This window comes from Chiloscyllium plagiosum, unplaced genomic scaffold (genome assembly GCF_037043375.1).
Source record: "Chiloscyllium plagiosum isolate Xiang-an unplaced genomic scaffold, Cpla_swu_hap1 HiC_scaffold_16, whole genome shotgun sequence".
Classification (NCBI taxonomy): Eukaryota; Metazoa; Chordata; class Chondrichthyes; order Orectolobiformes; family Hemiscylliidae; genus Chiloscyllium; species Chiloscyllium plagiosum.
Window position 1 is genome coordinate 3,799,854 of NW_028270154.1, and position 21,780 is coordinate 3,821,633.

General features: G+C 42.8%; 1 protein-coding gene across 4 annotated transcripts in view; it reads left to right on the forward strand.

Annotated features, from left to right (window-relative positions):
* Positions 1–21,780, forward strand: part of LOC122556417 (protocadherin-1-like) — a 370,067-nt gene that overhangs the window by 249,568 nt on the left and 98,719 nt on the right. For all 4 annotated transcript variants that reach the window (XR_006313530.2, XM_043703030.2, XM_043703029.2 and 1 more), the window contains exon 3: positions 10,527–10,746. Coding sequence is in view for 3 of the 4 variants with exons in the window: in XM_043703030.2 (XP_043558965.1) it covers positions 10,527–10,746 (220 nt within the window). In the remaining variant the exon portion in view is untranslated. The remainder of the gene's footprint in view (positions 1–10,526; positions 10,747–21,780) is intronic.

Sequence of the window (21,780 nt, forward strand, 5' to 3'; positions counted from 1 at the left end):
GTAGCCCTCCAGAATAGGCAGGACTACAGTTTGGGGCTGGAAGGATTCTGATGTTCTGCAGAGAACCACAAAAAAGACTGTGGTCAACTCTGTTCCATAGTTCAGTCCCCAACTCCTATCCCTTCAGCTGGAATATTATGTACAGATGTAGCTGTCACATTATCAGAAGGATGTGAGTAAGAGAGATGTACAGCACAGAAACAGACTCTTCAGTCCAACTTGTCCATATCGACCAGATAACTTTCATTAATCTAGTTCCATTTGCAAACACTTGGCCCATACCCCTCCAAGCCCTTCCTATTCATATACCCATCCAGATGCCTTTTGAATGTTGTAATTGTACCAGCATCTGCCACTTCATCTGGCAGCTCATTCAATACATGCATCACCCTTTGTGTGAAAATGTTGCCCCTTAGGTCCTTTCTATATCTTTCCCCCATCACCCTAAACCTATGCCCTCCAGTTTCTAGACTCCCCCACCTTTGGGAAAAAAAGACTTTGTCTATTTATCCTATCCATGCCCCTCATGATTTTATAAACCTCTGTAAGGTCACCCCTCAGTCTCCACTGCTCCAGGGAAAACAGCCCCAGCCTGTTCAGCCTCTCCCTGTAGCTCAATTCCTCCAACCCTGGCGACATCCTTGTAAATCTTTTCTGAACCCTTTCAAGTTTCACAACATCCTTCCTATAGTAGGGAGACCAGAATTGCACGCAATATTCCAAAAGTGGCCTAACCAATATCCTGTACAGCCGCAAGATGACCTCCCAACTCCTGTACTCAATGGTCTGACCAATAAAGGAAAGCATACCAAATACCTTCTTCACTATCCTGGTGACTCCACTTTCAAGGAACTATGAACCTACAGTCTTCTTGGAGAGAAGTAAGCTGAGAGGAGATCTTATAGAGATTTTAAAGTCATGAATGAGCTGGATAGAGGCGATAGGGAACAAGTTTTCTCACTCATAAGAGGAAGAAGAGCAAGGGTGCAGAGGTTTAAAGTGATATGCAAAAGGGGCAGGAGAGATGTAAGAAAATAAGCTTCACCCAATGAGCAGTTAGGGTCTGGAAATGTGGAGGCAGGTTCAATTGAAGCATTCAGGAGAGTAGTTGGATGATTATTGGAAACAGACCCTTTAGCCAAACAAGTCTACACCGACCCTCCGAACAGTTACCCACCCTCCCAACCCATTCCCCTACCCTATTATCCTATATTTACCCCTGACTAATGCACCTAACCTACACATCCCTGAATGCTATGGGCAATTTAGCATGGTCAATTCACCTAACCTGCACATCTTTGGACTGCGGAAGAAACTGGAGCATCCAAAGGGAACCCACACAGACACAGGGAGAATGTGCAAAATCCACACAGACAGTTGCCCAAGGCTGGAATCGAAACCGGGTTCCTGGTGCTGTGAAGCAGCAGTACATGGACAGAATGCACTGTAACAATTCTGTGATCCTGTGACATTTAAATTTATATCGAAACTTGTCAAGATCAATGACAGGAGAACAGTCTCCGAGTCCAAGGCACCTAAACCATGGAGATGGCTGTATCAGAACAAGGAGCCAGTCAATGAAAGACAGAGCTGAAGAGAAATTTGTTCAGTCAAAAGATTGTGCCCCTTTGCAATTCCCTCCCTCTCCGGAGGATTGAAGATGTTCTAAAGACAGGAGTCAGTCGAGTTTTTAATTTGAAAAAAATTAAGAGTTATGGGGCTATTCAGTGGTGCTTCAAGTAAAAGCTTCTGCAAATTCTGATCATACTCACTCAAGCATTCACTCAGGCACCCCTTATCACACAGATTTCAATCCAACTGTCCCAGTCAGATTTGAACCCAGTTTTCCCTGTGGGTCCAATGCTGCGTGCAGTCTCACTGATACTCGAGAGACTAAAGTCAGATCCCCTGCAGCGCCTCCGCAGTGACTGTGACATCCTTTTGCTCCTTCAGATCTATAGAGCTAATTACACTTTCTTGTAACATTCTGCTTCTCGTTCCTCCTCCTCATTCTGAAAGACGGTTAGTTCTGCAGTGAATCGCTCCAGCTATTTCCGGTACCTGTGCACATTCATCCCAGTACAGTCAGTTCCTCCATCCCAGTACAGTCAGTTTGTTCATCCCAGTACAGTCAGATCCTTCATCCCAGTACGGTCAGTTCCTCCATCCCAGTACAGTCAGTTTGTTCATCCCAGTACGGTCAGTTCCTCCATCCCAGTACAGTCAGTTCCTCCATCCCAGTACGGTCAGTTCCTCCATCCCAGTACAGTCAGTTCCTCCATCCCAGTACGGTCAGTTCCTCCATCCCAGTACAGTCAGTTCCTCCATCCCAGTACGGTCAGTTCCTCCATCCCAGTACAGTCAGTTCCTCCATCCCAGTACAGTCAGTTCCTCCATCCCAGTACGGTCAGTTCCTCCATCCCAGTACAGTCAGTGTTTCTGCAATGTGATGGTTGTATTTTTCTGCAAACCCGCATTATAGAAAAACATAAACAGCACTTAAAGTGCACGTTACGGCCAACATACATTTGAAAAGTTGGTTTTAGAAACAGTGTCTCCAATTTGTCAATCATATTCCAGTGAATGACATTAAAGAAACATGTGTTATAGCAGAATGACCTGTTAGTACCTTCAGCACTTTCCTGACTCCCTACATTCCATCGTTGATAACCATGCCTCTGCTGTTTTCACTCTAAGCTTTAGAATTGACTGCCTAAACCTCTCCATCTCTCTTTCCCTTTCCCCTTTAAGACATTCTTATTGAAAACACTTAACATTTTGGTAAAGCCTATGGTAACCTGTTGTTATGTCTTCACATGTATCTTGGTCTGAAATTTCTTTCTGATAGTGCTGCCTTGCAGCACCTTGGGATGAGTTACTGTGGTGAACAGCAACAATTCACCAAGACTGCTCAGACACACCTTCCAAAGCCACAACCATGACCAAGTAAAAGGACAAGGGCAGCAGGTACATGGGAACTCACCAGCACCTCCAAGTTCCCCAAACAAGCCACTCATCAATTCAGGCAAAATATTGTAAAATGCTGGAAATCTGAAACAAAGACAGAAATTGCTGAAGAAACTCAGTAGGTCTGGCAACTTCTGTGGAGAGAGAAACACACTTTATGTTTCAAGTCCCCTATGACTCTTCTTCAGAACTTTCACAATCCCGACTTCATAGAATCCTAACAGTGTGGAAACAGGCCGTTCGGCCCATCCGGTTTGCACCAACCCTCTAAAGAGCATCCCAGCCAGACCTACCCCCAACCTTATCCCTGTAACCCTGCATTTCCCAAGGCTAACCCACCCATCCTGCATGCCCCTGGACGTTACAGGCAATTTAGCATGGCCATTCCACCTAACCTACACATCTTTGGATTGGGGGAGGAACCAGAGCACCCAGAGGAAACCCACGCAGACGCGGGGAGAATGTGCAAACGCCACACAGACAGTCATCAGTTTCAATGGAATTGAACCTGGGTGCCTGATGGTGTGAGGCAGCAGTGTGAACCACTGAGTCACTGTTCTGCCCCTTAAGAAATGTATTGCTGTTCCTTTAGTGTTGTTGGGTCATACCTCCGGAATTCTCTTTCTAAGAATGTTGTGGGAGAACTTCCTGAGCCAAATGGACTGCAGCAGTTCAAGACATCATCTCACCACTGACCTCTGAATAAAAAATAGAGATGGGCAATAAATGCAGACCCAGCTAGTGACATCCGTGTCCTCTTTAGCAATGAAAATTGAAAAAAAAAACCTTTTAGAATAATGTGTGCAATTCTGGTCTCCTAGCTATAGGAAGGATGTTGTGTAACTTGAAAGGGTTCAGAAAAGATTTACAAGGATGTTGCCAGGATTGGAGGGTTTGAGTGAAAGGGAGAGGCTGAACAGGCTGGGGCTGTTTTCCCTGGAGCGTCGGAGGCTGAGGTTTGTAGAGGTTTACAAAATCATGAAGGACATGGATAGGATAAATAGACATGGCCTTTTCCCCAGGGTGGGAAAGTCCAAAACTAGAGGGCATAGGTTTAGGGTGAGAGAGGGGAAAGATTTAAAAGGGATCTAATGGGCAACTTTTTCACACAGAGGGTAGTGCATGTATGGAATGAGCTGCCAGAGGAAGTGGTGGAGGCTGGTACAATTACAGCATTGAAAAGGCATTTGGATGGGTCTCTGAATAGGAAGGGTTTAGATGGATATGGGCCAAATGCTGGCAAATGCAACGAGATTAGATTAGGATATCTGGTCAGCATGGACGAGTTAGACAGAAGGGTTTGTTTCCATGCTGTACAACACTACGCCTCTATGACTCGATGTAAGTCAATGTTAGCCTGTTGTGGATATTCCCTACATCTGTCATGACAGAAAATTTCAATGTGACAGGCCTCGCTTCCACCTAGCGTTTGTCTCTTTGAGAGGGATTCCTGGTCCTGTCACCCTTTTCTCCAATACATAATATCTTCAACAAGTTTGCTTATGTGTGTCGGGTGAGAGGGCAAGCACTCAGAATTGTGGCTGCCTTGCCCTCTTTCATCACAGAATCCACTCAGCCTGTAGCACTTAGTCATTCGAAACCTCAAGCTTTGTCTTCAGAAGATAAGTAGCAATCAACCAACTCTTAAATGGTTTCAAATGAAGTCTGGGCAATGAGTCGATTAGAAGAAGGGAAACATTAATGTGATTTTTCCCGTGAAACATCCACATGTTATGACGAGGATCCTGACCCTTCAGATAAATGGAACGAACGCTGCATTAGCTGATGAAATGCAAGGTTTCTGAGTGCAGGTTCAACATCTTAGGACAGGAAGGTTGAGCTTTAATTGATGCTTGATTGGCAGGATATTGAACAGGACTCGGCAAATCTGCTCTTCTGCTGCATCCTGTACATATTAAATAATTATCTGGCACTTCTAGTCTATTTGTCTCCAGTATGAGTCATTTACCTTTGTTCTATATTGATGGAAGGGTGTCTGCTAATTACTGCTGAATATATACACTGCTGACACTTTAATTGTCCTCACCTCCAGCCTTTGAAGGCCAGAGATGTCAACTTGGTGTCACCAGCTGTCACCACTAAAATGTGAGAGAGGAGACGTTATTCCATTAAGTTTATTTCCCCCAGTGCAGATGTGCCCCTGTCTCCTGTACAGTGAAGGGAGTTTTGATCTAACTGTTAGTGAAGTGGAGCCAATCCAACAAGATTAGCCCTGAGTGTGAAGATTGAAGTTCCCAATATCAGACAGAATACTTGATCTTGCTAGCTGAGACAGTCACACAGGATTGAAATATTGGTCTTGGGTCACAATGACCACACGTCACCTTGTCTTTACTGATCTGCTTCACAAGGAGACTACACCTGGCTGTGGCGGTGCAGCTGAGTCACGTCTTCCCATGAGCAGACTAACAACTATGTGTACTTTAAGACATTCTTGAGATGGGGGTTGAGCTGTCATGGCTAACATTTTATTGTCCTGCCACCAACTGCCTACACAAAGGTGATAGTGAGTTCAACAAATACAGTGGAATGGTTTCCAGATCACAGAATTATTACAGTGCAGAAGGAGGCCAGTTGGCCCCTCGCTCAGATCTGCTGCCTGTTCTCCGTGCCCCTACACAGCACGATAATCCAAAATAAACCATCCATGTCCTCTTGAATGCCTCAACCAAACCACATTTCCAGATGGTGCATTCCAGACCCTAACTATTCTGTGGTGAAAACGTTCTCTTCTCACATCACTCTTGCTTCCTTTGCACAGATCCAGCGTCAAGAGTCAACCATGTTGATGCAGGACTGTTGTAGTGAATAGGGCAATACAACATCAAGATTATGGTTTTCTTTCCTAAAGAGCACTTTACAAACCAACTGCATTTTGGTGACGAATCTGGCAACATATAAAGATCAGAAAGAAAATATTCATCCAATCAGGTTGTCATTACTTAGACCAGTGAGTCTTTAATTTCCAATTTATTTCTTTGAACTGATTTCAAATTTTTAATCTGCTAATGATGTTTTGACTCAGTGTTCCTCTACATCATGATTCCAGGTTTATGGTTTACTCGTTCAGTGAAATAAGCACTCCGCCCGTTCAGCAGTGAACTCCCTTTTCCCTGGGTCAGGAAAAGTCAGTACAGTCAAGTGGGATTAGTGTAGATAGGTCAGCACAGCCTCAGTGGGCTGAATGGCCTTTTGTGTGCTGTATGACTGTAAGAATCCCGAAGGCTTAGGAAGCAGGTTAACGTGGGGATGCAAGTGCAAAACACAGTGGATGCTGGACATTTGACATAAGAGCAGGAAGTGTTGGAGAAACTCAGCAGATCTGGCATGGGAGTGGGGGGGATGTTGGGGGGAACAGGAGGAACAGAGTTATTGTTTCAAGTTGGGTACAATGTGAAGATTCACTAACTCCTCACTGGCCTCTCCAGTTCCCTGCTGTGTGAACACCGAAAAATGAGGGGCATTTGGCTTATACTCTTCAGCTAATTGTCACTGACATTAACCAAAATAACGAGTAATTTTGCAAAAATAAACTTTCTTGTTGTTCAAGAAAGAGATAGACACAGTTTTTGACACATTTCAAGGCCACGTGGGGAATGGGAATAAAAACAAGAATATGCTATAGAGGATCAGCCATAATCATAGTGAATGGTGGAGCAGGCTCGAAGGCTGAATGGCCTACTCCCACTCCTACTTTCAGTGTTTCCATGTTTGTGTTCAATCCCTCAATGACATTCAACTCCTCACATCCGACAGCATCTGGCCAAATTCCCAGGCAATCTGAATCCTCCCAGATTTATTCCCAGTGAGGGAGGTCAGGAATCGATTGGAAGGCTTTGGGTTTGATGTGATCTTGCAGTTTGGCAGAGGCTGAATGATGATAGGTTTTGGAGTTTCTTGATAAACAATTACGGGACTGATTTGTTTAAAAAGCTGGATGTCTGTTAGGCTTTTCTTGTTTTGATTAAATGGGTAGTTTTCTGTCAGCTCCTGAATCATGGTGTCCAAGGTAGATGCCTGATTCTCCCAGTGGGAGTGCTGCTCCCGACTGGACAATGCTGGATACCTTCCTAATTGATTTGTCGTTGGCATTTTGGTCTATTTTTACTTAATTATTGGCAATCCATTTGGCCAAATTTTACAAGTGGGGACAGGTCCTGAAGGAGTTCAGGCTGATAGCCCCCATGTTCTGATCTCTTGACCCTCAATAGCCATATCTATCAGTTATAATGTGACTTCTCATATCTATTTCTAGCATCGTCATTGTAAACCATTCCACAGTTCATGGCCTACTCCGACCCCTACTCCTATTTCCTATGTTTCCTAAGCTCTGGATTTGCCAATCTGCTTCCCACCTCAACAGGCTCCTTTCAAGCCAATTTCTTTTTGGTGATAGGTCTTAATGCCCCCTTGTTTGATCATGCTGATAGGATGAAATTTGGAGCATTTTGACCACGCCTGAAACGCAATACAAATGCTAGTTTGTTGTCGACATATTTCTCATAAAAACTGAACAGGTTTGTGAAATACTGGTCAATCAAAGAGGCTTCAGCAGAGAGAATTTATAGGTAGCTCCCGACAATCTGGATTTTGTATATCAATTTGGTTGCTATGTTGCGGGTCAGATTTAGTGAGGAAAGCTTATCTTCATTGCTCCAAAACAGCAGGGTCTCAGCTGTCATTCTGTCTCAGTGAGAATGACTGGAAGATTCACTTCCCTCGATTTATACACCCCCTGATTTTTCTGTTGTGAAAATTAACAAGCAGCACATTTCACAGCCTGGCATTCTGTTGTTGTGAGACTGCGCTAGATTCGAGGGCACTAGCCACATCCACCTGAAGCTTTGAGCTAAAATAGCATTTGGATCATTAAAGAAATTATTTAGTGTGGTGTTACTGCTTACGTGTCAATGAATGTACACCCAGTGTCATTTCAGCAAAGCTTATTCATTGAAGCGACACAGTCAGTAAGGATTTAACTGGACAAAGTTTAATTACGTCAACACCGTGCATTGTTCCGTTCTTATGCTCCTTAAAACCTCTCTTTTGTGATTAAACATTTGGTCAGTTCTCTTAATAACCCCTTCCTTGGCACTTTTTTTTAGTCATACTTTCCTATCTTAGAAACCATAATAACAATGCAAAAAAAAAGTGTTTGCTGATAGTCTGAAATAAAGACACAAGATGCTGGAAATACTCAGCAGATCAAGATTCATAAAACCATAAGCCAGAACAAGAGTAGGCTATTCGGCCCCTCAATCCTGTTCCAGCATTCAATAGGAGCATTGCTGATCTGACATTCTTCACACCTGCATTCCTGTCTTTCCCTGCAGCCCTTGATTCCCTGATTGATCAAGGTTCTTCCTATCACACCCTTAAATCTACACAAGGACCCTGCCCTCCCCCCCATAGCTCACTGTGGCAAGGAGTTCCAAAGACTCACAACCCCACTTATCTACTTACCATCTCTTCCTGCCTTACGCCATCACCCCTTTTTGTCATTGAAACTGCCGTGTTGTCCATCCTGCTGCTGACTTCCCCCTCCCTTTGCTATTTTCCTATCTCTCTGTTTGCTGAAAGCCTCTCCTTTCCTGATTGGGATGAAAACGTATTGATCTGAAGCACAGTTATCCATGTTTCTCAGTCCACAACGCTGCCCAACCAACTGAATGTTTCCAGCACTTTCTGTTTTCTTTTAATTATTTGAAAGAAGGTCCTGAAGGATTTTGAAAGGTAGATGATAGCTTTCTGAGAGATTGATAGGTTTCTGTTTCCGAGGTGTGTTGCAGGATTATGTGATGGAGTGAGTAAAACACATTGAAATTTATGATCAGTCATGATTATATTGAATAGCAGGGCAGGCTTGATGGACTGAATGGCCAACTTCTGTTCCTATGTCCCTGTGTGGAGAGGATGTTTCCTGTTATTGTGGGGGAGTATAATACTATTAAGTAATAAGAGGATGACCATGTAAAACAGAGATGAAGCCATTGTCCTTTTCATAGAGTGTCATGGATCTTTGGAATGATTTTTTGAAAATTCACTCTTGAATGTGAGCATCACTGGCCAGGCCAGCATTTATTGCCCATCCCTAATTGCCTGAGAGCAGTTAGCAGTCAACCACATTGCCGTGGGTCTGGAGTCACATGTAGGCCAGACCAGGTAAAAATGGCAAATTTCCATCCCTAAAGGACGTTCATGAGCCAGATCGGTATTTCCAATACTTGACAATCTTTCTCAAAAGGCAATGGAAACAATAAGTATGTTTTCAGAAGAACTATGTATATTCTTGTTAAACAATGCACTGAAAGTTATCAGAGATGGGAAGGATTGCAGACTTGTGATTATAATCAGATAAACATTAATCTTATTAAATGATGGAGCAGACTTGATGGGCCGAAATGTCTATAATGTTTGTAAATGTGGGCAATATAGTTCAAACCAGCAGTTTAAAGACAATTCACTTTCCCTGAGAGTAGCTAAGACTTTCATATCAATATGTCATTGTTTGATTTGATTTATTGTAGTCACATGTACTTAAATCCAGTGAAAAGCTTTGTTTTGCAAGCAGTACAGGCAGTGTATAACAGACAACGACAAGACAGACAGATCATAGGGTGCTCAGAGTGAGGCATGCAAGGTTACATCAGCACAGAAGGTGCACAAAAGCAAGGACAACTTTAGATTTGAACTTAGAAAGGTCCGTTCAGTGGTCTAATAATGGCAGGGAAGAAGCTGTTCTTCAACCTGTTAGTGTGTGTGTGTTCAAGCTTCTGTGTGTTCTCCTGGTGGAGGCAGTTGTAGGACAGGTTGTGGGAGGGGTCTTTGATAGTGTTGGCAGCCTTTCTATGGCAACGAGAAGTATAAATGGAGTCCACAGATTGGAAGTTGGCTTGCGTGATGGTCTGGTCTTACAACTCAAAGAACTGCTTGTGTAGTTGGGACAAGATCAGTAGGTATAAATCCCACAGAAAGAGAGAAGGAATTTTATACCTTTTCCAGTTTGTCCATGGAGTGTATTTCTGAAATTCAGAATGGAGATGATTCTTTCCCTGGGGTAATGTCATTGGAACAAACCACTGACTATTGAATATTCATATTTATGAATATAATCCTATACAGGGGTGTACTTTTAAAGAGCCAACTTAAGAGCATTTCTTGTACTTATGAATGGCTTTTTAAAATTGGTTGTGTTGTGTTCTAATTTGTGTACAAACCAACTTAAGAACCAAATGCAAGAATGGAACCCATCTGTGACCCGGGGACTGCCTGCATAAGATTCTAAGGGAGCTTAACAGGACAGATGGTGAGATGATGTTTCCACTAGTGACAGAATTTCAAATGAGGGTCATAGTTGACACTCATTGAAAACTGGGATGCAAAGAGATTTATTCTTCCAGATGATAAGGAATGTCAGGAACACTGTCCCTCAGAGAGTTATGGAGTAACATTGATGTAACAATGCGTGATTCTGTGTTTCTGTGAGGAAGCTGTCAATACCCACTGTTAATCTTTCTTCCTTTGTGTTTCCTCTTCAGCTTCCCCACAGAAGAGTGACCTTCTCCACAGCCAATCAGTCCCAGGATCTGCAAGACCCAAACCAGCACAGTTACTATGACAGTGGGCTTGAAGAGTCAGAAACCCCAAGCAGCAAATCATCTTCAGGGCCACGTCTGGGACCCCTTACCCTGCCTGAGGACCACTACGAACGCACCACACCTGACGGCAGCATTGGAGAAATGGAGCACCCGGAGAATGGTAATGCATGTTTCATCTTTCCACATCACAGACCACCGTGACTGACAGTGAAACAGAGCTCTGGGCTGTTTAGCTCCAAATACTTCATTAAAGATAAGCATGCTGTTTTGCCCCATCATGCCCAGGAATGTGCAGGCTAAGTTAAGTATCCATGGGAATGAAAGGTTGTGAGGCTAGAATGAAATGCTCTTAGGAGGGTTGGCACAGACATAATGGGCTGAATGGCCTCTTTCTGCATCGTAGGGATTCTATGATTGCCTAAGTGTTCAACTGAGGCAATAAGTTCATCCCACCTGTGCACAAAGTCATGACTTGACTTTTTGTTTTCACCAACTGATTTTTATTTTGCCAACTTTTCCTCCTAGCTAAGGCCACCAATTCTTCCCTGGCACCTGGTCCGGGTTATTTCCTACTGTGTGTGATAACAATAGCGAGGGGCTACTCATAGTGTCAGAGCTGAGCTTTACCTTGTTTCCACCTGCTCACATTTACTCGGTTATGATCAGGGTCAGGAATCTCACCAAATGTTCATTTCCTCGCCCCAGCAGCCCTGCCTCCTCCTGCTCTGAGAAAGGAGCTGGAGTGCAGACTGATGGAAGGGTACTGGGGTGGAAGGTTAGTAAAGGTAAGGGGTGAGGCAGTGAGGCTATTATTTCGGAATGGGATGTAGAAATTGCTAACTACATGTAGCATTTGTCACCATCCCTAAAGACCTAGGGATGAGCAGATTATTTCAGAGCCAACCACGTGCTGTTGGGAGCTACATATAAGACAGACCAGGGAAGAGTAGCAGACTTCCTGAGGCGAGTTTTAATATTCCAGATTTATTAATTAGACATAAATTCCTCTAACTGTTGTGGTGGGATTTGGTGCCAGCACTCCACAATGTTAACCTTGGATTACTTGGTCAATGACATTACCACTATCAAATCAAAGCATTACCAGGTCCTCTGACAAGTTTCCAGTTATGTAAGGTGAAGGTGGTTTAATCAGTGAGCACCAGGGTCACAAGGATGCAGATAAAGTGTGCTCTGAAAATGATTACTGCACACGTTTATCACAGGGGCATGCATAATTCTGACTGGAGAGTAAGCAAAGGAGATGAAAGTAAATGTGGAAAAATAAAACCTCCATTTAAATATGTCCCTGTAAGTTATCCCTTGTGCTATCGCTGCAGTTTCTGGAAAATTAATCTCTCATTCCAGGATACTCCAAGGAAATGGTAGAGGGTTGAGAACCCTATAGGGATTTGGAGACAAGGGCTTTGAGCTCGATTCTCTGGAACACTGGGCTGTCAGGAGAATCTGGTGCTGGTGAAGTCTCGAATTTCCAAGTGGAAGCTAGAGGCTTTGCTGTGATATCGGAGAAACGGCAGTAATCAGGGAGAAGGTGGGAGAGAGGACAGCAGAAACAACGAAAACAGTGGAGGAAAAGCTTAGATTTGTATCCTTTACAAAATTAAAATCTTGTTGACTTTTTAAACATTTGCTCAGCATTGTCCAAAAGTCAACCAAAATGACTGTTTTAGAAAAAAATAGTGAGATTGCTGGAGCCCATGCTTTACTAATTTCTATGTACCATATACTTGTACACCAGTTTAAAGAAAGTTTTACGTGTCCACGCATGAATAAATAGATCAAGATCTGTGTCTGCAAGTGTCCCCAAAAATGGAAATAAAGATCCTTGATTTTAAAGAAACTTCATAACAAAAGAGCAGGTGTCTCGAAGGAAATGTTTCCTTTTCTCAATCAGCTGGCAATTTGTCTGAGTTATTACAATTGCTTGACTCAAAGCTGTTGCAAAGGATTTGGTCTCTCCCAGCTCTGTCACTTCCTGCAGTGCAGGTGTACACACACAATCACTGACAAATTTCTATAGTCGTCAATTCATGAGATAGATTGATCCTCTAGACTGGTTTCGACGCAATCAAAGCCATGTCTTTCCCAAGGTTTTTGTTCTAACTTGTTTTGTTTCCCCCCAGCTTTCAAGCCCATGCACTATTGTTTTAAAGTTATAAAACTACATTTGAAACCAAGTGTCAAAGTCCTGGTTCACTTCCTCTTGTCTCAGGCGCTGCATATTAATAGAAAATAAATTGTTGCTTTTTCTTCCTCCACTTGAATTTCCCACGGATCTCCCCTCCTCTCCTTCAGTTGCTGAACCAGTCTCCTCACACTGTGTCATACTTGACCCTGAGATGACTTTCTGAAAAACCTCTTCTTGCCGTCACTAAAATTTTGCATTACCACGTCTTTAAAATAGCTCACAGCAACATTTATCCTTTTCTCAAAATATCTGCTACTAAAGCCTTAACTTTTGTTGATTTGATTATTCCAACATATCTGTGACAGTTCTCTGAGCTTCCGTGATCTTCAGTTTATCCAAGCCCTCTGCTGCGCGTATCATAATTCGCAGGACCCCTGCTCACCCATCATCCCTGTGCTAACTCACCTACATTAGCTCATACAACTGAGACCTCCCATGTGTAGTAACGGTGGTTGAGCTGTGAAACTGGGCTCTACTTCAAACAGTTTTAATCAACCGGTTCACAATTGGTGTGAAATCCCACCCCCCCAGGAGGGGTACAAACACGGGCTTAAGTTTACAGTCAAATGGTGAGACAGACATAAGGGGTGTTAGATTCAGCAACATTTTTATGTTTCTCTGCTCAAACCTATTTTGACCATCAAGACACACAGTGCTCGCTGCACAGTGGATCTTGTTTAATTTTAGAGAGTTACTTCAGTATCATGGGTTGAAACCTTTATTTTGTGTTTGAGAAGTAAGAATGTGCTGTCTTATTGCTTTAAGCGCCATGCTGCTTTCAGAGTTAGATATGTTAATGAGCCAAGGACCAAGGTGAAACAAGAACCAACTGCCACATACTTATAAGAAAATTCACTAGCGCTGATCAGCACATTATATGTTCTTGTATTATTTGTATGTGATTCAGATTAAGCATCACAGATTCATGTTACCTATTAAGCTCATACTGGTCTATAGCTCAGACTATAATTTGCAATTACAGACAAACCTGGATGAATCCTCCTTCAAACATACTCCTGCTGAATTGCACATGGCAGTTTGTTTTATGGTTTTATCCTGATTATTGACTCATGAGCATATCTAACACTTTATAAGTGAAAATGCACATGATCACGTGGTATGAGAGTTTGAATGTTTTCTAAAGGGTATGCCTTTCAGCGGACTGCCTGGAGCTTTCAGCATTGAGACAGAAACTTCAGCTCAGCCGCTCCTTGCCTGTGTTATGCTCCATTCAATCTTTATCTCAGCCATTTTTATCTAACTCCATCAGCATTTCGCCTTCACAGTATAATGTTACACCATTTCCTTTCTTAGAATGCATCGTTTAGAGAGCTTGATCAGTTCAGCTATTGACCAGAACAGAGAGGGTTAATAACTGAGAAACTTATGTCGCTATTTTGACAAGATCAGGATGTTTGAATGTGCTTGACAATCAATTCAGTCAGTTTGAAGTGTGCTCATTGTTATAGTATCTGCATGGACCCAGTGACCAGTGAATTGCTGAGGGATAATTATTAATCAGCACAGCAGCAGAATGCTCTGCTCTTCTTAAGCAACAGGCTTTTTGTTTTAGCCCATCTGAGAGAGTGTGCAGTTCTGATTGAACATCTCATCCACGTGGAAAGGTTTCTCCATTGTTCTCTGTTGTGAACTGCCTCAGCAGAACAGAGGAATAAGGGTCCCAGCAGACACAGTGCTTTCAACTGAGGTGAGGCTCACAGGTGTCTAAAGTGGTGCCAAAAGGCAATATAACAGTGTGAGAGCTGCATCCTTGAAGCAGAGTCAAACTCTGGAGGGAGACAGTAGTCCTGGAGAGACGTCTTGGCGACAGACAGTCACATTTTGCTTTAAATACCGCAGGTGATTTTAACCGGGAGACCGTGTGTCATTGCTCGTCTGCTCTGTGGGTAATCTGCTTTCACTCCAGTTGCTAAATAATCCTGGAGCTGTGAAATGTCAGAGAAGCTGCCTGAGTCAGTGGGCTGGTGAGGCTGCATTCTGTCCAGAGTGAACTGCCCAGAGCATTCTGCTGCTCAGTAACTCTCCCCTTGTGTTGTGATTTAATATTTTATGGTCTTTGCTAGTCTTGCTGTCACTTGAGGATTTGATATTGTTTGTGACTGTGCTGGTAGCTATTGCACTGGCCCCAAGATAATTCTTGAGGAAGTAATCAGTATGTTCAGTGCATTAGGCAGTTTAAGCTTGCAAGCAGAATCAAAGGGAAGCTATTAGACTGCTCTGGGTGACAGCACCAGGAAAATGCCTGAGATTATTACATTAGATTCTGCAGTGTTTGTCTTAATTTAGATGCCAGTATGGAAATGAGCAAGACAGTCCAGGGAGAGGTAATTCAGGCCCATGCTAAGCTGGTTGGCGATAGGCAGGACCAACAATAGGAGTTTCCACACCTCGCCTCAGAACCCATTGTGCTGGGAGCTGAGGGTAAAAGGCAAATCAGACGCCTTCCTAAAGGGAGTCTATAACTGCTCCCCAAGTCTCCACCACCTATTTCAAATGGGCTTAGACCCAGCATCAGGCAGGGGTTGGGTTTAGCCTCTTAAAGCTACTGCCTTGCTCTAGCACCTGCCACATCCTTCCTTGCCCATTCTTTCAGCCGTGGCCTAGCCTCCTCTGTGATCCGTAGTCTCTCTTTAGAGGCATTACACACCTAATAGAGACCCTCCAGTCTCTGATTAGCTGAGAGCTGTGGGCGGGTCAAATTTTAACCCTGATGCAGTGGAGAGGAGGTTGTCCTGAATACCAGTGATAATCTGACACTGAGCACACACCAGATCCAGGTGATGGTGTTCCAGAGGAATAGCTCAATTGTTGCACACATGTCAGTTCCTTGAAATTCCACCAGTGAGCTGTTACCTCCACACAAGGGAACAGAGAAGACCTGCAGGGCAAAGCCCAGCCCCTCCAACAGTGGAGCAGCCCCAGGAACTATCTCAGCTGGAACTCAAAGCTTCTGACTCAGGACCAGGAGGACAACCCACTCATCCATTGCCTGCACTCAAGTAGCAAGGAGAGATGGAATGTGAGAAGAGATTAGATATTGATGGACTAATCCCTGGAATGGCAAATGAAGAGATACTGGATTGCTAAAGATCATATTCACTGGGGTTTGGAAGAAAGAAGAGGGAATCTCATTAAACTTGGAGATAGTGAGACCTGCAGATGCTAGAGAGCCAGAGTGGATCAAGAGTTGAGCTGGAAAAAGCACACAGGTCAATCAGCATTAGAGGAGCTGGAGGGTCGACATTTCAGACTGGAACCTTTCATCGGAACTGCCTCCCACCTGAAACATCGACTCCCTTCCTCCTCTGATGCTGCTTGATCTGCTGTGCATTTTTGAGCTCAACTCTCAATCTGTTCAGGATCTCATAGAAACCTATCAACTTTAACAGAACATATAGGGTAAAACAAGATGATCGCCATGCCTGGGGATTCCAGAACTAGGGGTCACATTCTACATTTGCGAGGTAGACCATTCGGGACAGAGATGAGGAAAAATGTCTTCATCCAGAGAGTGGGGAGGCTGTGGAATTCTCTGTCATAGGAAGTGGTTGAGAACAAAAGTATTATAAATACTTAGAATCATAAAGACGTACAGTGCAGAAACAGACCCTTCAGTCCAACTCATCCATGCCGACCAGATAGCCCAGATAAATCTAATCCCATTTGGCCCATATCCCTCTCAATCCTTCTTATTCATATATCTAGCCAGATGCTTTTTAAATGCTGTAATTGTACCAGCCTCCACCACGTCATGTTGCAGTTCATTCATACACACACAACCTTCTGTGTGATAAAGTTGCCCCTTAGGTCCCTTTTAAATCTTTCCCCTCTCACCCTAAAACTATGCTCTCTAGTTCTTGACTTGCCCACCCTGGGGAAAAGACCTTGTCTATTTATCCTATCCATGTCCCTCATAATTTTATAAACCTTTATAAGGCCACCCCTCCGTCTCCGAAGCTCCAGGGAAAACAGCCCCAGCCTGTTCAGCCTCTCCCTGTAGCTCAAATCTTCCAACCCTGGCAACATCCTTGTCGATCTATTCTGAACCCTTTCAAGTTTCACAACCTCCTTCCTTTAGCAGGGAGACCAGAATTGCACACAGTATTCCTAACCAATGTCCTGTACAGCCACAACTTGACCTCCTAACTCCTGTACTCTATGCTCCGACCAATAAAGGCAAGCATACTAAATGCCTACTTCACGATCCTATCTACCTGCGACTCCACTTTCAAGGAACCTCGAACCTGCTCTCCATGGTTAATTAAATGTGGCTTTTAAATGGATCAAAGGGATGGAGAGAAAGCGGGAACAGGGGACTGAGTTGGATGCTCAACCATGATTATATTGAATGAAGGAGCTGGCTCAAGGGGTCGAATGGCCTGTTACTGCTTCTGAGCTCTGTTTCTTTGACCATCTCTGAGCCTGCTTGTAGCAACCTCACCAGAAAGACAGCTGTAACTGAGATTCGGTTCTCAATCTGAATTTGACTGAGGAGTCAGTCATTGCTGTGAAATGTTCCATTCCATGAGCTGCAAATACTTCCAAAAACATAATGAACTAGTGAGTCATTTCATTCTGTTAAAGCAATGTTCAGGTCTGATGTGAAGCTCCTCAAGAGACGTTTCAGTCATAAGATTCAAATATCATCAGCTGGAGGCTGGCACTGGGGAGGGTGATGAGGAAGCTGGTTTGCTTTAATACATCAGTGAATTATTTATTGGAATTAAAGCCTATTGATTTTAGCAGAACACAGGCGGCAGAAATTTGGTTGGGTTTCAAAAAGATAATGACAATGGATCGTTGTTTTCTTAATGAGTTGATAATGCCATCTGTGTCCTGGATATCTATGCAATAGGACCACTCGTTAAGACGCTATTAGACCCATTGCATCGTTGTCAGTTTTTGACAGAGCGGGCTAATAAATCCCATTCCTCTTTGCCCATTCCCAACTGTCTCTTTCAAATACTTAGCCAGTTTCTTTTCTGTAAGTTGTTATTGAAGCCGCTTCTGCACTGCACGTCCCCGATCTCAACCTGATCCATCTCTTTTGAGGGATATAGCGCGTCTTCATAACTTAACTTTTTTTTATGTCCTGGTTTCATTCTGGTGAACACATGCTGTACCGTCTCGAAGGCCAATATCCCCTTCCAGAGCTGTGCAGAACTGAACATAGTTCACCCTATGACCATCTTATTTGGTTTAGTAACAGCCTCATTTCCTTCTTTGATGGTTCTGTATCATTGATGAGTCACAGCGCCTTGAAATTAGATTGTTAAAACATTGTACAGCCAGATCTTTATTTCCAGGAATAGTGTAGTGTTTTTGTTTTAATATAGGAACAGGAGTAAACCATTTGGTCCCTTGAGCCTGGTTCGTCATTCAACAGAATCGTGGCTGATCCGACATTCCTAATATCCACTTTCCTGCCCTTTCCCTGTAACCCTTAATTCCCCCAGGTGTCCTCTGGATGTTTGTTTTTCTGAAAGCAGACCTGGCTGTTAGCAGTATGTACAATGTTTCTCTTTTAAAAGCTGATTTTAAATGTCTATTTAAGCTGCATTTTACCATGTTTCTCTATCTCCCAACTCCATTATTTTCAAACTTTATTTTCTTATTCAATATATTGCCTGCTCCCTCAATGACACATTCAGTCTTTCTGTGGTAAACCTTGTTCAATTGTTGGATTGTTCACATTTTGTCTCCGACTCTCCGAGATATTAAACTCTCCCTATGACATCAACGGCAAAAAGAGCAGTGATCCTGATATTGACACCCTGAGAGATAAGTGTACCAACTGACCATTTTTTTACCCCAACTGTCTGATTTTTGACTTTTAGTTGATCTCATCACCATACTCCCTCTGCCCCGTCAATCCCTTGGACTCCAATTGCTGTTATGTTCTTTGCCTCTCGATGCAAATTAAAGGATGCAATTTGCTTTTTCATGGCTTTACCTGTTTGCACTGCCACTTTTAAAGATCTGTGTCTGTGTTTTATAATTTGATAGAAAGAACTTACATTAATACTTGATCTCCTTACTTGAGAAAAGATGCAATCGCATTGGAAGTAGTTCACAGAGGGTTCACTGGATTCTTAAGATGATGAAGTTCTCTATTGTAGAACAGATTGACGACCTGAATTGTCAGAGTTTAGAAGAATGTGGGATGATTTAATTGAAATGTCTAAAATCCTGAGGGTGTATGAGGAAAGGATATTTCCTCTTGGGGGAGAATAATGACTAGAGATCACTATTGAAAAATCAGGGGTTGCCTGTTTTCTACAGAGATGAGGTAAAACCTTTCTTTTTGAGTCTTTGGAACTCTCGTCCTGGTGGGAGCAGAATTCGGGAATATTTTTAAAGTCGAGTGGGAGGTGGGGGATTGAAAGATTATCTGGGTCAGCAGGAATGTGGATTTGAGATCAGTAATAATTTGATTGTATGATGGAGCAGTTCAAGGGGTCAAATGGACGAATCCTGCTTCTGATTTGTGTATTTGTATCTTCCTGATGATCCTGTAGGGACTTGACAGGGTGGATGCTTTGCATGTCTTTGCATAACTTGAAGAGAGATTTATCACATTTCAGAATTTTTTGATCAAATATTGACAAGAGAATGGGCACAGATTGGCCTGGGTGAGACTTCCATGAATTTTATAGTGCCAGCCAGTCAAATGGTGAGCAAAGTTGGACAGAAAACAATATTACTGAAAACACATGACCATAAAAATCGAAGATTTACATTTGTACTGCTGCAAGTACCTGATGGGATAAAACTTAAGCCAATGGTGATGTTCAATTGCAGACCCTCAAAAATACCAAAAAGTAGCTTAAAAGCAAAATACTGTGGCAACCGAAAATAAAAACTAGGAAGTGCTAGAGAAACTCAGCAGGCCTGGCAGCTTCTTTACCGAGAGAAACAGAATTACTGTTTTGAGTCCAATATGAGTCTTCTGTGGTGCACAAGTAGTAACTACAGGGAGTGAGAAAATATTCCATCCTCGTGGATAGACGAAGGTGACTTGAAAATATAGCTGAGGAATTCTTGGAGTTTCTGAGCAGGAGAATCACATAAAGAAAAGTAATCGGCTCATCTGAAACATGCTCAGATCACGCCTTGTTACTCATGTTGTTGATGAAGTTTAATCAGAAAAGGCTGAGATTGATAGAATTTTAATCAATAGTTATGGGGTAAAAGTAGGAAAGTGGAGTTGAAAATTATTAGATCACCCAAGATCCCATTGAATGGTGGAGCAGACTTGATGGGCTTAATGACCTAGGTCTTAAGGTCTTAAATCAGTAATAGGCCAAAGATTCCCAGTGGTTTAATCACTCTTGTTACAACTATTGGATGTCTCTCAATAAACAAGACCTTCGAACATAGGAGAGAGAATTGAAATTACTGGATGATCTGAAGAGTGCAAATATTCACTGAGGGAGGTATGTACAGCTTCTTGCTGTATTTGAGTGTACAGAAGGTGATTATTGTCGAATGATATGGTGGACTGTGACAATTACTGATGAATGTGATGATGATCTGTTTGATGAGGTCTGAAGAGCTGGGGTGGATTATTCTGTTCTGAAGATGAAGAAGAGAGTGACATGTAAGGATTTTAATACAAATTCTGTGCATATTCTCTTGCTGAGTAGTTGTTCCTTTTCAGGAAATGAATGAAATTGTATACATTTGTTTCTGACTGGTTTGACGAATGCAGTGTCCTTAAAGTCTATCTCCATGAAGGTTATTATTTGTTTGCAAATGAATTCACTTCAGGCTACATTGGGAAGTGGGATTTCCAAGAGATGTCTCTGTCCTGCTGATTTCTGGTAGCGCAGCAATAGGAGAGGGTGGATTTCAACTGTTCAAAAATATTACTCGTCCACGAGTAAATATGGTACTCAGGGTCTCCCACTATTGAAAAACACACTTTTAAATATATTATCTCCCACTGAGCTTAATTAGTCCTTCCACATTTTATTTCACTTATCTTAACACTGCATTCATCTCTCTAGTTGTTTATTCTGTTTCTACCTTTCTTCATGTTGCATATTAAAGATGGACACAGGGTTGTGCACGTTGTAATTTTTCTCCTCTGAATTTGATCTTAAAAGCTGGCTCTTATCAGGTTAATTCTGTGTGTGGTTGTTTTTTGTTTGATTTAGTCCTGGAGTTTTTACAGCATGGGAAGAGGCTCTTTGGCCAATTGTGTCCATGCTGGTCATCAAGTCTGTATGTATTCTAATCCCATTTTCTTGGTCTTGGCCTTTAGTCTTCTGTGCCATGGTGTTTCAAGTACTCATCTAAATAGTTCTTCAAAGTCTTGAGTGTTCTATCCTTTTTAAGCGAAGAGTCCCTGGTACCCACCACTCTCTGGGTGAAAACATTTCCTCAAATCCCCTCTAAGCACCTAGCTCCTCACCTTATAGCTGTACTCTCTGATTTGTGATCACTCTATGAAGGGGAAATGTTTGTTTCTCTCTCTCTGCCTTATCTGTGTCCCTCAGAACTTCTTCAAATTAGCTGGCTCTCAATTTTTGTTTTCTTTCACTAACAGTGCATTGAAAACTTTAAGGTCTAGTGATGGTTTATCCCCTCTGTGGTGACGTGGATTTGGGGTTTGTTACATGGGATAGGCTGTAAGCATTGATAGAGAGGTATGATCTCTGTAAGGGAATTTTACTCTCAGAAAACAGACTTCCCAGTAATTGAAAATGGAATGGTGATACACTGGTCTATGGTTGCCAGTTTTGGTTGGTCGTATTCCTGGAGGTGTGACATGACATCTGACTCCATACTTTTTTTCATTGGCTCAACACTCCCCATACCCAGTCAAGAGTGTGGTGCTGGAAAAGCACAGCAGGTCAGGCAGCATCCGAGGAGCAGGAAAATCAGTGTTTCAGGCCAGAGCCCTTCATCATGAATCCTGATGAAGGGCTTCAGCACCAAACATCGATTTTCCTGCTCCTCGGA